This window comes from Eleutherodactylus coqui, chromosome 6, assembly GCF_035609145.1.
Source record: "Eleutherodactylus coqui strain aEleCoq1 chromosome 6, aEleCoq1.hap1, whole genome shotgun sequence".
Classification (NCBI taxonomy): domain Eukaryota; kingdom Metazoa; phylum Chordata; class Amphibia; order Anura; family Eleutherodactylidae; genus Eleutherodactylus; species Eleutherodactylus coqui.
In genome coordinates this window covers 160,694,358-160,708,178 of record NC_089842.1, presented here as the reverse complement: position 1 = coordinate 160,708,178, position 13,821 = coordinate 160,694,358, and the positions used below count along the sequence as shown (strand labels likewise).

The 13,821-nt window shown below is 42.2% G+C and overlaps 1 protein-coding gene across 2 annotated transcripts in view; it reads right to left on the bottom strand.

Annotated features, from left to right (window-relative positions):
- Window positions 1–13,821, bottom strand: part of MDGA2 (MAM domain containing glycosylphosphatidylinositol anchor 2) — a 646,753-nt gene that overhangs the window by 144,606 nt on the left and 488,326 nt on the right. For both annotated transcript variants that reach the window (XM_066608091.1, XM_066608092.1), the window contains exon 8: window positions 8,159–8,452. In XM_066608091.1, the coding sequence (XP_066464188.1) occupies window positions 8,159–8,452 (294 nt within the window). The remainder of the gene's footprint in view (window positions 1–8,158; window positions 8,453–13,821) is intronic.

Genomic DNA, 13,821 nt, shown 5'->3' with positions numbered 1-13,821 from the left:
TAGGCACCCCAGTCTGATACTGGTGACAGAGGGGGCTTAGGTCCGCTCAAGCACCAGAGTCTGGGTGCAGCTGCTACCTCTGCAGCCCCTATAGCTAGGCCCCCAAGAGCCCCTTCTATAATTCCCTAAAAGGTACTTCTAAACTGGATATCCCTTGAAAAGAGTTTGGCAATTAGTGAGTGAAGTCTTTTCATTTAGGTTCTCGGTGGACTTAAGTGACAAAAAAATATAAAAATGTGTTTTTTCTTTTTTTGCTCTCTTGCTATATATAGAGGTTAGCTACTGAGATGTACCCCATGGAGTGAAGTCGTACTAATTTCCAACCTATAACACACTTCCTAATGGCTTTTATTTTAGCCCTGCTTGAGGTACCCAGCTGTGCCGCTACTGAAACTTTCTCCCTATGAAAGCCGGAAGATAATTATTCAAAGTTGCATATGGTGCCCCTGCTGTATCTACAATGGGGATAATTCTAAGGCATAAAAATCATTCTATATTGAAATACCACAAAGTTAAACATGTGGTATAAACAGCCTACTGTTCACATCTAGTTTATTTATAAGTCTAATAATGGTGGTGGTCTTATAGGTGACAGAAAACGGAGGGAGGAGATGTGCAAACAATTATTGACCCAGTACTGTCGCTACTAGGAGTGTTAACATCTCAGGAACACGGTGTTACATATGTATATATTACTGATAATTTTACAGCGTATACACTTATTTTCTAAGAATTCAAGCACCTAGAAGGAGTTAGTCAAAGAAGAAGATATGTCAGCAGCACTTCCTCCGTCCATATATTGCGAAGTAATATTGATGCATAGCCACTATGGACCCCAAACCAAGGCTCCAAATCAGGTTAACAGAAAACATACATGGCAGCATAGGTGGTGTGATAAAACAGGAAAATAATGTACACAGCGATGTTTACACCCTTATGGGTCTTTCTCAAGTCATAGAAAGAGTTGTCGGAATGGAATGACACTTTCTATGTATGATTGTAATGTGGATATAAATAAGTGATTACAATAGCAGAGCAAAAGGAGAACTTATTGTGGGAAACGGAACACCCAAAGGGAAGTTTTAGAACCCCTTGGGGCAGTCTCTAGCTTGGATGTAAGATGTCATACGGGTGGGCATGGAGGCTCTAGTACCCTGTTGTACCGCCTCTAGCTTGGATGTAAGATGTGATACGGGCACCATGGAGGCTTTAGTATCCTGTTGTACCGCCTCTAGCTTGGATACAAGATGTGATATGGGCGGGCATGGAGGCTCTAGTATACTGTTTTACTGCCTCTAGCTTGGATGCAAGATTTGATACAGGTGGGCATAAAGGCATACAGGTTCCATGTGGTATCCTGCGGCATATCGCTTTACATTAGCTATAACTGAAACTCTAGATCAGTGTTTCTTAACTCCAGTCCTCAAGGACCCTCAACAGGTCATGTTTTCAAGATATCCTATAGTAAGAACACCTGTGGCAATATTTTAGGTGCCGACAATAATTACATCACCTGTGCAATGCTGGGGATATCCTGAAAACATGACCTGTTGAGGGTCCCTGAGGACTGTAGTTAGGAAACACTGTCTAGATCATGTAAACTTGTAGGCTGTTGAAGATGGCATCCCAGATGGTCCCATACATAGAATCATAGAATGGTAGAGTTGGAAGGGACCTCCAGGGTTATCAGGTCCAACCCCCTGCTCAGTGCATCCCATTGCTGCAAATGAGAATAGGGCTGATCCCTCTGCAGTGTGATAACCCTTCAGATATTTGTAGACCTTTACATGTTCTATTGGCAATAGATCTAGCAACTGGGCAGGCCACAGAAGTGTAGCAATGTTGTGGAGACATTCCTGTGACCCCCTTGTGTGTGCGGCTGAGCATTATCCTGCTGGAAGATGCCTCTTGGAAATCCTACCATGAGAGGCAACACATGTGGCTGCAGGATGTACTGAACATATCGCTGAGTTGTCATTGTTCCTCGTACCACTACTAGGGGTGACCGAATGTCATATGTGAAAGCCCCCAGACCATCACACCAGCAGTGGGGGCAGTGTGCAGACATGAACATGGCAGTCATCAGTGCCCAAACTAAATCTGGATTAGTTGCTGAAGACAACCTGGTTTCACTCTGTAGCAATTCAGTTTTATCGTTCACGACACCAGTGCAAATGGGGGCAACGGGGGGTGTCAAAGGCAGTACACATAATGGGCGACATGAGACTAAATGTCCTTCAGCCAAGCACCTGGAAATGGTTCCGACAGACACAGGAGAACTGTAGTGATGGCCGCACCTGTCTCTGGATGGTGGACAACACAACAGTAGGAGCTGCTCATGCTTGTCGGACCATCAGACGATCCTCTCTACTGGTGGTCTGCCAAGGGTGTCCTGGGCCCAGTCACCTTCTGCGCGTGCCCTAACTTATCCAATGGTCTCAACACCTGCTAACAGTCAGAATGGCCCAGGTGACGGCAATTCATCGATACAACCATCCGGCTTCTCACATTCAAATAATGCGCCCCCTCTCAGACTCTGTTAATTAGGTAAAATCTCTTTGTTTAAAAAAATATATCAACACTCTACACAAGTGGAAAAAGAGGTCACTACACACAATTAGCCTCTCTGAGCCTTTTTATTGGCCAAGGGTGAATCTGTTTTTAGGGCCTCAGGTGACAAGACCGTTCACCTAATCACACCACAACTTTTGCATATCTGCTTTTAATGTAACTGCATGCAGCAAAAAGACAACTCCCTATAGGTGCTTGATTTATTTTTGACAAAAAGTGTGCCTTTTTGCTGTATTGTAAAAATATATTTCCCACTGCATTTTATAAATGGTGTCTGACTCTCGCCTTTCACAATAGCAAGAGTTAATCAGAACAGGCAGTTTGCAGTGTTGTACATACAGCCAATCAGGCTAGTGAGAAGAGCTAATTTTATAAAAAGCCCATTACATGTTTTTCTGAGTCAGTATGTAGCTGGTTAGGTAAGCAGTTATTTCACTAGTCTTCTGAAACTTGTCCTGTTCTTCTCCAAGGCCTCAGGGAAGGCAAGTTCTGAGGCCTACTCTTGAGTACATGACCACAAGGCTCGGGCAAAGCTACCTACTGCAGCCTGCTAGACCGGTTTCAAGGATTCAGTTCCAAGACCAGGAAGACCATTGCATGGTGGTAGGCTCACTAAAAAGAAGCTTGAGAGTCTAGGGCCATGATGAAAAAGCCCACAATAGTGCATAATAGAGATCAAGGAAGGATCAAAAAAAGGAATGAGCCACCAGCAGTACCGCTTGTGTAAACCTTTTGCTGTTTATAAAAGAGTGTGCCTTCATCGTCTAGATGTTGAATCGCTACGCTTTTGAGGAAGTAAATGTGAACTACTGTTTTCCCCTTTATGACTCTCTGGATTTTCTTTTACTGGGGTTCGCACTGCACTATAACATCACACCAGGTAGCAGAGACCAACGCAGTTCATTTTACTATCACTTCATATTTCAATGTGTGAGTAGCCAGTTGGGGAGTGACATATAGTATTCGCCTCTGTGAAGCCGGCAATCACCTGAAACACCATTTCCAATTTCTGTTTACAACACTATGTTCAGCATGAACTTCTAATATGAGTATTAGATATCCCCATATGTTACTTTTACATTTTTTCATTGCTTATTTCTGAAAAGAAAGTCAAACTTTTCAAGGTGTTATCTTCTGATTAAATATGACATTTTGCACTATAGATGTGAATTCGTATTTGGAATATTAAAAAAATACTTCTGTGTCTAGATATTATGGTTGCATATTTGCTATGGTGCCAACTGGTGTTCTTTTGACTTCTGTTTCAGACCGTCTACCAAATGTCTCCAGTGAAAGTGGACATGCATGCCTCGTACCAGGTTGAACCTTAACCAATCATACAATGGTCCTGCGGGCCAGTAGAATGCAGTGGTTATGGATTAGATATTTTGCAGGTAAAGTTCATATATGTTAAGGTTCTCCTTTTCTTCTACCTCGGTGAGCACTCTAATTTATTTTGTATTATTCTTGCCCTTGTTATGACTGTTTGGCATAGTATGCAGTTTGCAATCATCCACATTGGCAGTCATGGGTAGAATGTACAGGCTGACTCCACCTGCCTGTTGGGAATAAATCCTATGTAGTATTTAAGTTTATATGTTGGGTTGTATATGTCAATAGCATGCTAAGTAAATGCAGTCAGTCATTCTCCTCAGCTAACATGGGCTACTTTCTTGTAGGGTTTTCAAAAACTTGCGGCATGTTTCATGCTTTTTTTTTTTAGGAAATGAAAATTCTTCCCTATCAATGAAAGTGTTAAAAAATAAAAGCGTGAAGTTCAAAAATGATTTGTCACATGTCAACATGCACTTACCAATTTATTGTGTGTCCAATCCACAAATTTTAAGAGATGGCTTAATTGTGTAAAATATGTATTGAGCTAATTAATCCTTACTAAATAAGTTAAGTAAAAAAATATATAAAATGTAAAAAAAGTTTTTTTTAACTAATAAGCAGCTGACTAAACTACACATTTAAAATATATTCAAGGCTTGTTCACATCTGTGTCAGAGGTTCTGTTTGGAGCCTTTGTCGCAGATTTGGCTAAAACCCAGAATACAGCAAAATCTTGTCTGGGTAATTACCAGAGTACATACCATCACCCTCATGTAACCCATTATGCATACCATCACCCCCATGTTCTCCTTCAATGGAAGTCTTCAAACAAAGGCTGGACAAATATTTTTCTGGGATGATTTAGTGAATCCTGCACTGAGCAGGGGGTTGGACCCGATGACACTGAAGGTCACTTCCAACTCTACCATTCTATGATTATAGTTGGTGAGTTCGGTTTAGGTCTGGCATGGGCCAGACATGGTACTTCCGGTTGCTTCTAGGACAGAGCCGAACAACAGAATTTGAAAGTGCTAGTGTGAATGAACCTTTACTGACCTGCTCAAAATATGGTATTCTAAGCCGCATTCAGATGAGCACTGTTAGTAGCGCATAGAACACGCTTCTAATAGGAACCAATAGGTTCCTATAGATGCGTTCACATGAGAGAATGTTAGGCGTGCAGAATCAGCGCACTTAACAAGAGATAGGACAGGTCCTATCTTTGCACTCACATGTCCTATCTTTGTGGCATGCTTTTCATAGGCTCCTATGGGAGCCTTGAAAGCATGCAGCACGCACCTCGGATCGTGTGAATGGGCTACTTCAAGTAGCTTGAAGTAGCCCGTTCACGCAATCTGTACAGTGCTATAGCCGCAATCTGTTCTTGCGGCTATAGTGCGCTAAAACAGCGCTCGTCTGAATGAGACCTAAATGTGAGAATAAGAATCACCATAAAAAAATACTAAAATGAGAATTGAGTTCACATAGAACAATTATAAACAGCAATTAAAAAATCTAAATATAAAAAGTGCTTAAAATAAATAGTAATAAAATAATACGAATAATATCAAAAAATGTTTTTATAAAAGTAATATTCATCCTAATAATAATTAGAATACTACTGCGCATTCAAGTTTTAAGTAAATGCCAAATAACCTTGAACATTACCAAAAGCTTTAATTAGTCCTTAGAGCAGCAAGAAAAAGAATTGCATCATTATAAATCCATTCTGCAGGTGGATTGTGGTTTTTTGGAATTTGCTTTGTGAACGGCGCTGATGCAGCAAATATCAGTCTTGTAGAAAACTAATCTCTTGGTGCTAATTGACTGTGACATAGGTACAGTACATGGAATGATCTAAGCATGAACTTTCAAATAGGTTACTGTTCGCTAATTATTGCTGTAGGGACTTAAAAACAGTCATTTTTCAAGCCATTGTTTGCTAAAAAGCTTGACTAGAAATAAGAAAGAACAAATAGGGAATCAAGTCTAAGACAAAAAAATACGGTTGTGTGGATACAATCATAAAACATTGATTTGACTTCATATTACTTTGTCCCACCCAAGCAGCCCTAATTTTAGTCCAAAGGACTACAGTCATTCTTTAAAATTTTTCTCAAATTTGCTTCAGTGGTCAACTTTTACATAGTTTCTATATTACATAAAAATTTCATTTGCACATTGTATAACACCACTTTTAAAAGTAAGTCAAAAGATTTTACATTTATTGAAATGTATCCGAATATATGTTTCTGTTGTATGTCGGTATGCATTATGTCGGTATGCATTATGTTAGTATGCAATATGTTGTTTGTGATGTGAACAGTTTCTATGTGCGGTGGCTGCAAGAAAGGTTGGTGTCGCTGGACTCCTGGTTAATGTAGGAACTAGCGGTATAGCCAGGAGCCGTGAAGTGGCCCGCTAGCTTCCATATTTTGATCAAAATGTCAACTAATACCTGGCATTTATAGCTTAACACCTGCTACTAGTGTTTGGATTTTAGCTGCTGTATGGTGTGATTCCAGCTCTGTGTGTCAGCTTACTATGTCCAGTTGTCCCAGTCGTGGTGGCATGTTTATGTGTCCTATCCTGGGTATGTGGTTTGTAGGAGCAGCAAGGGCCCAGATCCGAAGACCACTGGACCGCCCTTTATAGGGTCGATGTCCCCGCTTAGGTAGGTCTGTGTCACTAAACCTAGTAGTAGATAAAGAGAGGTGTATATCAGTCATGGGCACATCCGTGTGGGCCTGGTGCTAACACGAACATAACACTTTCAAGGGCCCATCTGAAAATGGTACAAAGAATTTCCAATACAGTAGAAATTAAAGCAGTTTTCCAGGACTTGAAAATTCATGGCTTATCTTTAAGTACAAGTAATTGAAGAGACTGCTGTACTTCTATCCTGGAGTACAGCAGTCTCTTCAATTGGTTGGGTTGCCCTCAGTTGGACCCCCACTGATATTAAATTAATGGCCTATACTACAGCTAGGCAATCAACTTTCTAGTTCTGGAAAACTCCTTTAAATATCGTATAAATATATAATAGAAGGCAGAACACCAAAGATATTACCGTAGCCCTCTCAGGCTATGCACTTGGCGTAACACAGTCGGTTTTGCCTAAAATGTTCCTCTAAATCCAAGATTGCTGTGTGCTAAAGCTCTCCAACTATAATTTGTCTTAATGACAGATTATACAATAGGAGATTCACATGTACTTAATATCTGGAAAATTTACAGGTGAACATTAATTAATAAAATTATTTGGTTAAAGCAGTTTCCAGCACGACACTATTGATGACTTAACCTCAGGATAGGTCATCATTCATCAATAGTTGATTGGTGGGATCCACAGCTCAGGATCTTTGACAATCAGCTGATTAAAATTACAGTGGCCCTTATTTCAGTCTATACCATGCACAGTGCTCTAAAATGTATAACGCCTGGTATTGCAGCTTGGTACCATTCACTTGAATCGGATTTAACTGCTCTTAGACCATGTCACTGATGAACCTGACATCAAAAGCCTGAGAAGAGGCCACAGCCTCTTCAATCAGCTAAACGGCGGACCCTACTGATCAATTAATATGGTCCTGGAAAACTCGTTTAAGTTGTTTCTTTTGTAGTTATATTGTTTGAAAAGAGATAATTTTTAACCCAATGAAACTTAAAGAACATGTGGTCAGTGTTGGACCACCAGAGGAAATGATAATGAGGACCACCCTTTAACTATACATAACATAAGAATATCCACTTTACGCCATAAACCTTCTTTGTATCATTGTACAGTACATAGGAAAAATAATCAATAAAGTTTGATACATTATTTATAAATCACTTCATGGGAAATAGACCTTGATGCTAAGTGACTGGGTCCAAAGTTACCTCTAATTAGGGTTCTGCTACTGAAGCTTTGCAGCTCATTATCTCAGAGCCTTGGCTCACCAGAGGATCCTCTAGTATTGTGTTGAGCTATTCCATCCCTGACTGGACTACAGATTGTAAAAGTAAATTAGTTATAAATACGTTCAATAAAAGCAGATGAAACATGTATAGCTTAAGAACAAGTTCACATCAAGTTTATAAAATACACCATTATCTGAAGGGTTCATTTTTTTATACATGAAATCGTAACTTTTTTTCTTAGGACAGGAAAATATTCACTTTTTTTTTCAAATGAGAATTGACAGGTATTTCTTCACAGCAGTGTAAACATAGTAAAAAAATAATCAAGGTCATGACCCTTTGTACTCACATTGCACGATCAGCTGAACCAAAGCTTCTCTGGGCTTGACATTGAATCCATTGTACTGACTTGTCTGACACCTGTAGGTTCCCGTCATTTCTCGGGATACATTGACTATTCTTAATATTCCATCATAACTCTCCATCTGCATTGATCCATCAGGCATTGGGACCTCTTTGTCAGCTCTGGACCACATGATAATTGGCTTGGGCTTCCCAGATACTTGACACTGCAGTTCTATGGTATCTCCCTCTCTTGCCACCATTGGGGACTTGCCTTTGGGAACTGTGAGATTCGGTGGAACTAAAATGGAAAAAAGAAAAATATAAGAATAACATACGAACTTTCATTTTTACAATTGCATGTATTGTATGAATTTAACACATCCAGCCTCTGCTCTAAAACACTGCTTTGTTATGTTTTGTCTCAATCCACAGTTGGGCACGCGAGATATTTAGCAAGCAACACTGCTGTCAGTAACTAATTATCTATTGTTACCAATGAATACTAGACTAACTAGATGTTGTGTGGGCTGACTGCAGAATGCTGAAGATACGTGCATTGAGATTGAAAGCACCGATTGTAAAGTAAAAAATATATATATTTATGGACAGACCTATCAGTAACCTATACTCTAAAATGGTCTACATATTAAAAAATATCCATTATGCGAGGATTTACATTTCAGATAATTAGGGTGGTAATTTTTGTCAAACAATGTTATTTTGGAGAACTCAGCTATGATCCAGGGACATATTGACCATTCAGGCATCAGTGCAGTACGCAATGGCCAATGGCCAGGCATAGTGTTGAGGAAACCAAACCAGTCAAAGCCTGTTTCAGGTCAAGCTTTGCTAAAAACTCTATTCAAAGCGAACCTGAACCTCAGGAGGCTTATGCACGTCCAACTCACTGAAGTAAAATAAGGTGGTAATGTTGGTTCTCCATGTAGATGTTGTCAGATTTTAACCTAGGACCTAACTACAATGCAACAGTGCTGCCACTGAGCTCCACCACCGTTTGACCATGACCAGCATTTTAGGGGTATTGTTAAAGCTCTTGAGATCCAGCATCCAATAAAGGGATGCAGCCCTCTGTTCGTCTTTTCGCTGATGGGTTTTTAACATTACTCCAACAAAGCTGCTATTTTATTGGATGCTAGATCTCTCTTCTTCTGTTTATACCTTTGACTCCAATCATAAACCATTAGAGATGAGCGAGCGTACTCATCCGAGCTTGATGCTCGTTCGAGTATTAGGGTACTCGAGATGCTCGTTACTCGAGACGAGCACCACGCGGTGTTCGAGTCACTTCCATTTTCTTCCCAGAAAATTTTGCGCTGTTTTCTGGCCAATAGAAACACAGGGAAGGCATTACAACTTCCTCCTGTGAAGTTCCAGCCCTATCCCACCCCCCTGCAGTGAGTGGCTGAGGAGATCAGGTGACACCCGAGTATAGAAACTGGGGCCGGCCGCGGCTCGCCACAGATGCACGCTGAGAGACATTAGGGAAAGTGCCGCCCTGCTGTAGCTGCTATAGGGAGAGTGTTAGGCTGTTATCTTCGTCTTCAGGAACCCCAACAGTCCTTCTTAGGGCCACATCTGACCGTGTGCAGTACTGTTGAGGCTGCTTTTAGCAGTTTTGCAAATTTTTTTTTTTTGTATATCGGGCGTGCAGACCATAGCGTCCTCAGTCTGCAGTCATTTTACTGAGTATAGGGGCAGTACTGGTGAGGCAGGGACAGTGGTACAGGGAAAGAGATATACTGGCTATATAGGCAGTGGGCTTTTTCAAAAAAATTGGAAAAAAAAATCTTTGGGCTGCCTGTGACCGTGTTCAGTTTACTGCGTGTCTGCTGGGGGTAGTAGTCACTCAATAATACCCAGCTAGGTGTTACTGCAGCCTTGCGCATCATTTTTTCTGGCTGCACTGTGCTTTCAATAACCACAGTCATCCTCCAACAGGGAAATCCATATACAGGCTATATAGGCAGTGGTCTTTTTCCCAAAAATTGGAAAAAAATACTATATTTGGGCTGCCTGTGACCGTCTCCAGTTTACTGCGTGTCTGCTGGGGGTAGTAGTCGCTCATTAATACCCAGCTAAGCCTGTGACCGTCTACAGTTTACTGCGTGTCTGCTGGGGGTAGTAGTCGCTCATTATTACCCAGCCAAGCCTGTGACCGTGTACAGTTTACTGCATGTCTGCTGGGGGTAGTAGTCGCTCATTACTACCCAGCTAAGCGTTACAGCAGGCTTGCGCATAATTGCTTCCTGGCTCTGCTGTGTCCGTTACATGATCGCCGTCATCCCGCCAGAGGGAAAGAGTATACATATATATGCTACATACGGTGTCTGTCTGGTTTTTCACCTCACCATTTTAAAAAAGTGAAGCAAAATACTTAAGGCCTACCACTGGCCTTTGGCCACTTGACTGGTTCTGCCCTGTGAATTCCAGTAGCTCAGTCATATGCACCTAGGTCTCACTACAGGCTTGCGCATAATTGTTTCCTGGCTCTGCTGTGCATTCCGTAAGCGAAGTCAGCCTCCAACCACAGGCCAATAAGCGGCACATTTAATTACAGCGTTCTGTTTCTGCTCTACTCGTAATACACCATGCTGAGGGGTAGAGGTAGGCCTAGAGGACGTGGACAAGCCACCTGACACCTAGACAGAATGAACACTGTGTGGGCACATGGATTCCCCATCGCTACGTAACTCTTGGCGACATTTGCAGCTCCTGACGGAGGTGGCACCGGATTGGAATGAAGATCAAACGTCGATTTGTCAGTGATTCTCAACTGCATTGTGGGCTATTGCCCCGCCCCTTTTAAAGAGGGTCGCTACCTGGCCCTGCCAACCCTCTGCAGTGTGTGCCTCCGGTTCCTCCTCATCACAGAGGCAATTATAAATTGACATGAGGGTGGTGTGGCTATGAAGTGAGCGTGTGGCATGGGGGCAGCTGAAGGGAGCACAGTGACACTTTTGTGTGTGCAGCAGACGCTGGATCGTGTGGGGTGGTTAGGCAGCATGTTACCCAGGAGAAGTGGCAGCGGAGTGTCATGCAGGCAGTGATTGTGCTTTGTTGGAGGTAGTGTGGTGCTTATGCTGAGGTATGCCTTGCTAATGAGGGTTTTTCAGAAGTAAAATGGTGGGGGGGGCACTCTTGCCGCTACTGTGGCTTAATAGTGGGACCTGGGAACTTGAGATGCAGCCCAACATGTAGCCCCTCAGCTGCCCTATCCGTTTCTGTGTCGTTCCCATCACTTTCTTGAATTTCCCAGATTTTCACAAATGAAAACCTTAGCGAGCATCGGCGATATACAAAAATGCTCGAGTCGCCCATTGACTTCAATGGGGTTCGTTACTCGAAACAAACCCTCGAGCATCGCGGGAAGTTCGACTAAAGTAACGAGCACCCGAGCATTTTGGTGCTCGCTCATCTCTATAAACCATGCATCCTAGACAGTGAGCTGGCATATTTTGTTTTTGGTGTTGGTGACGTTCTGGTTCAGTTCGGACTAATTGAGCAAACTGGCTGAACCAAACGTTTTCTAGATTCAAATAGTTTATTTTGTTTTATAAAACAAAAACAAGACAAACAAACATTACTAATGAGAAACATCCAAAAGACATTGACAGAGTCGGGTGCACAAATGGTCATCAGACTATGAATAGAAAAATATACAAAATCAGAGATATAGGAGATAAGCATATAATAAAACCATATGCTAACCCAGTTCAAGCAATGAGAGTATCTGTGAAGTCATTTCATAGATGTGCTTGTAGCTAGGCAAGAGGTATAACTGTTAGTGTTTGGATGAGCTATGATGGCAATTGGATTGGTTTGAAATCTTCTAGGTATGATTGATTCTGCAAGAAAATTTGGGATTTTCCATAATAGGAAACAAGCCACAGGGAAAGCCTATAGTCTTTGATGCCTAATGGCTAGATAAATTTTAGTATGTCCAGGACTAACCTCCATCGAGATATACCGATCTACTGTTTGACTATCCCACTTTTTTCATCTCTTGCTAAAGACAACAGCAGCCTAACTCTCAGGCCAGCCCCTATCCACCTTGTTTTCTTATGCTATTGTTGCCTAGGGAATGTAGGAGCCCTGCACAGGTCCATATTTAATATCAAGAAGGCCAAAATCACTTTCAGCTAATTCCTACTAGTATAAATACATGTTGTGAAGCATATGTAAAACATTTTTTTCAACATTTTTTTTGCTTCATGTGTCCTTAAAGAGGCACTGACTTTTCAGACAACTTATGCTCCTCTACTAGCTTGTGTTAGTATTATCATTTCTGTTATATACATGCATTAAAAATGTTGTTGCTTAACAACTATAAATCATGTTTGAAGTGGCTGCCACTAGGGGTTTCACTTTCAGCTTTTCTGCAGTCCACACAGTGTTTCCAGGTACAAAGCCTTCTTAGTAACAAGGGCACAGGGATATTTCCATAGCAACAGAGGAAGTGCTATCTTCACAGGAAGCTACCCCGCACTTACAGGCTGTAGGCTGACAAATCTGCAGACACTGTGATAACGATCTTCACAATCTCTGCCTCGCCTGCTGTTACAGCATACAAGTATGTGTGCCCACTTTAGGGTGACTTCACACGAGCATGGTTTTGTGCGTACATAAGTGCGCACCCATGTATGTGCAAAAACACGTGTGAATGCAGGTCCATGCATTGTTCTTAATGGAGCCGCAGCTGCTGCCGGTGGCTCCATTAAAAACAATGGTCTGCCGGCACCCCTGCATTCTTTTTCAGGGAAGGGCTTTACATATAAGCCCTTCCCTTAAAAACAAAAATTTTAGTGTAAAAAAAAATAATTAAAAATAAACTTACCCTTCGCCGCTGCCGCGTCCCCTACAAGGATGAAGAACACATCTGCCGCATGTGGCAGATGTTTCCTTCATCCCCGCTAGTAAAAAGAATTCCCTGCTGCTACATCTGCCACATCTGTGACAGATGCAGCAGAGGAATTCTTCAATTCTCTGCAGCAGCTGTCACACATGACAGCTGCGGTAGAGGATTCTACTGCTGGCACCCTGTCAATTGCTTTCAGGAAAGGGCTTTAAATATAAGCCCTTCCCTGAAAATCCTGTAAAAGTGCAGTGAAGAGCGAAAAAAAATAGATACTCACCTTGCTTCAGCTTCCGGGGCTCAGCCGTGTCTTCTCCTGCTGTCCCCTGCACTGTGGTGCTGATCTATCAGCAGCCAGGGATTTAAAATCCCCCCCTGCTGAAAGACCTGATTGTGATTGGCTGAGGTACTCAGCCAATCAAAGGCAGCTCTCGCTGAATGAATGACGGGCGAGAGCTGCCTGTGATTGAAAACAATGCGTGCATTCCCTATGGTGCACGCATGTCCTATCTTTGCAGGCACACGCCTGTAAAGCACGGACATGTGCACACACCATAGGGAATGCATTGGGGCTAATAGAAGCGTGTTTTTATGTGTGCGTGTTTATGCTATTCTCGAGTAACTGCTTAGTTATCCGAGCAGGCTTGGGTGGGTTGCAGGGGGAAGCGGAGCAGAGCGGAGGGAAGAGAGAAAGAGAGAGATCTCTCTCACTCCTCCTCCCGTTCCCCGCCACCTCCGCAGCCTGCCCGGCAGGTATTCTGCTGATTGGAACAGACACATTGCAATGTAGCATG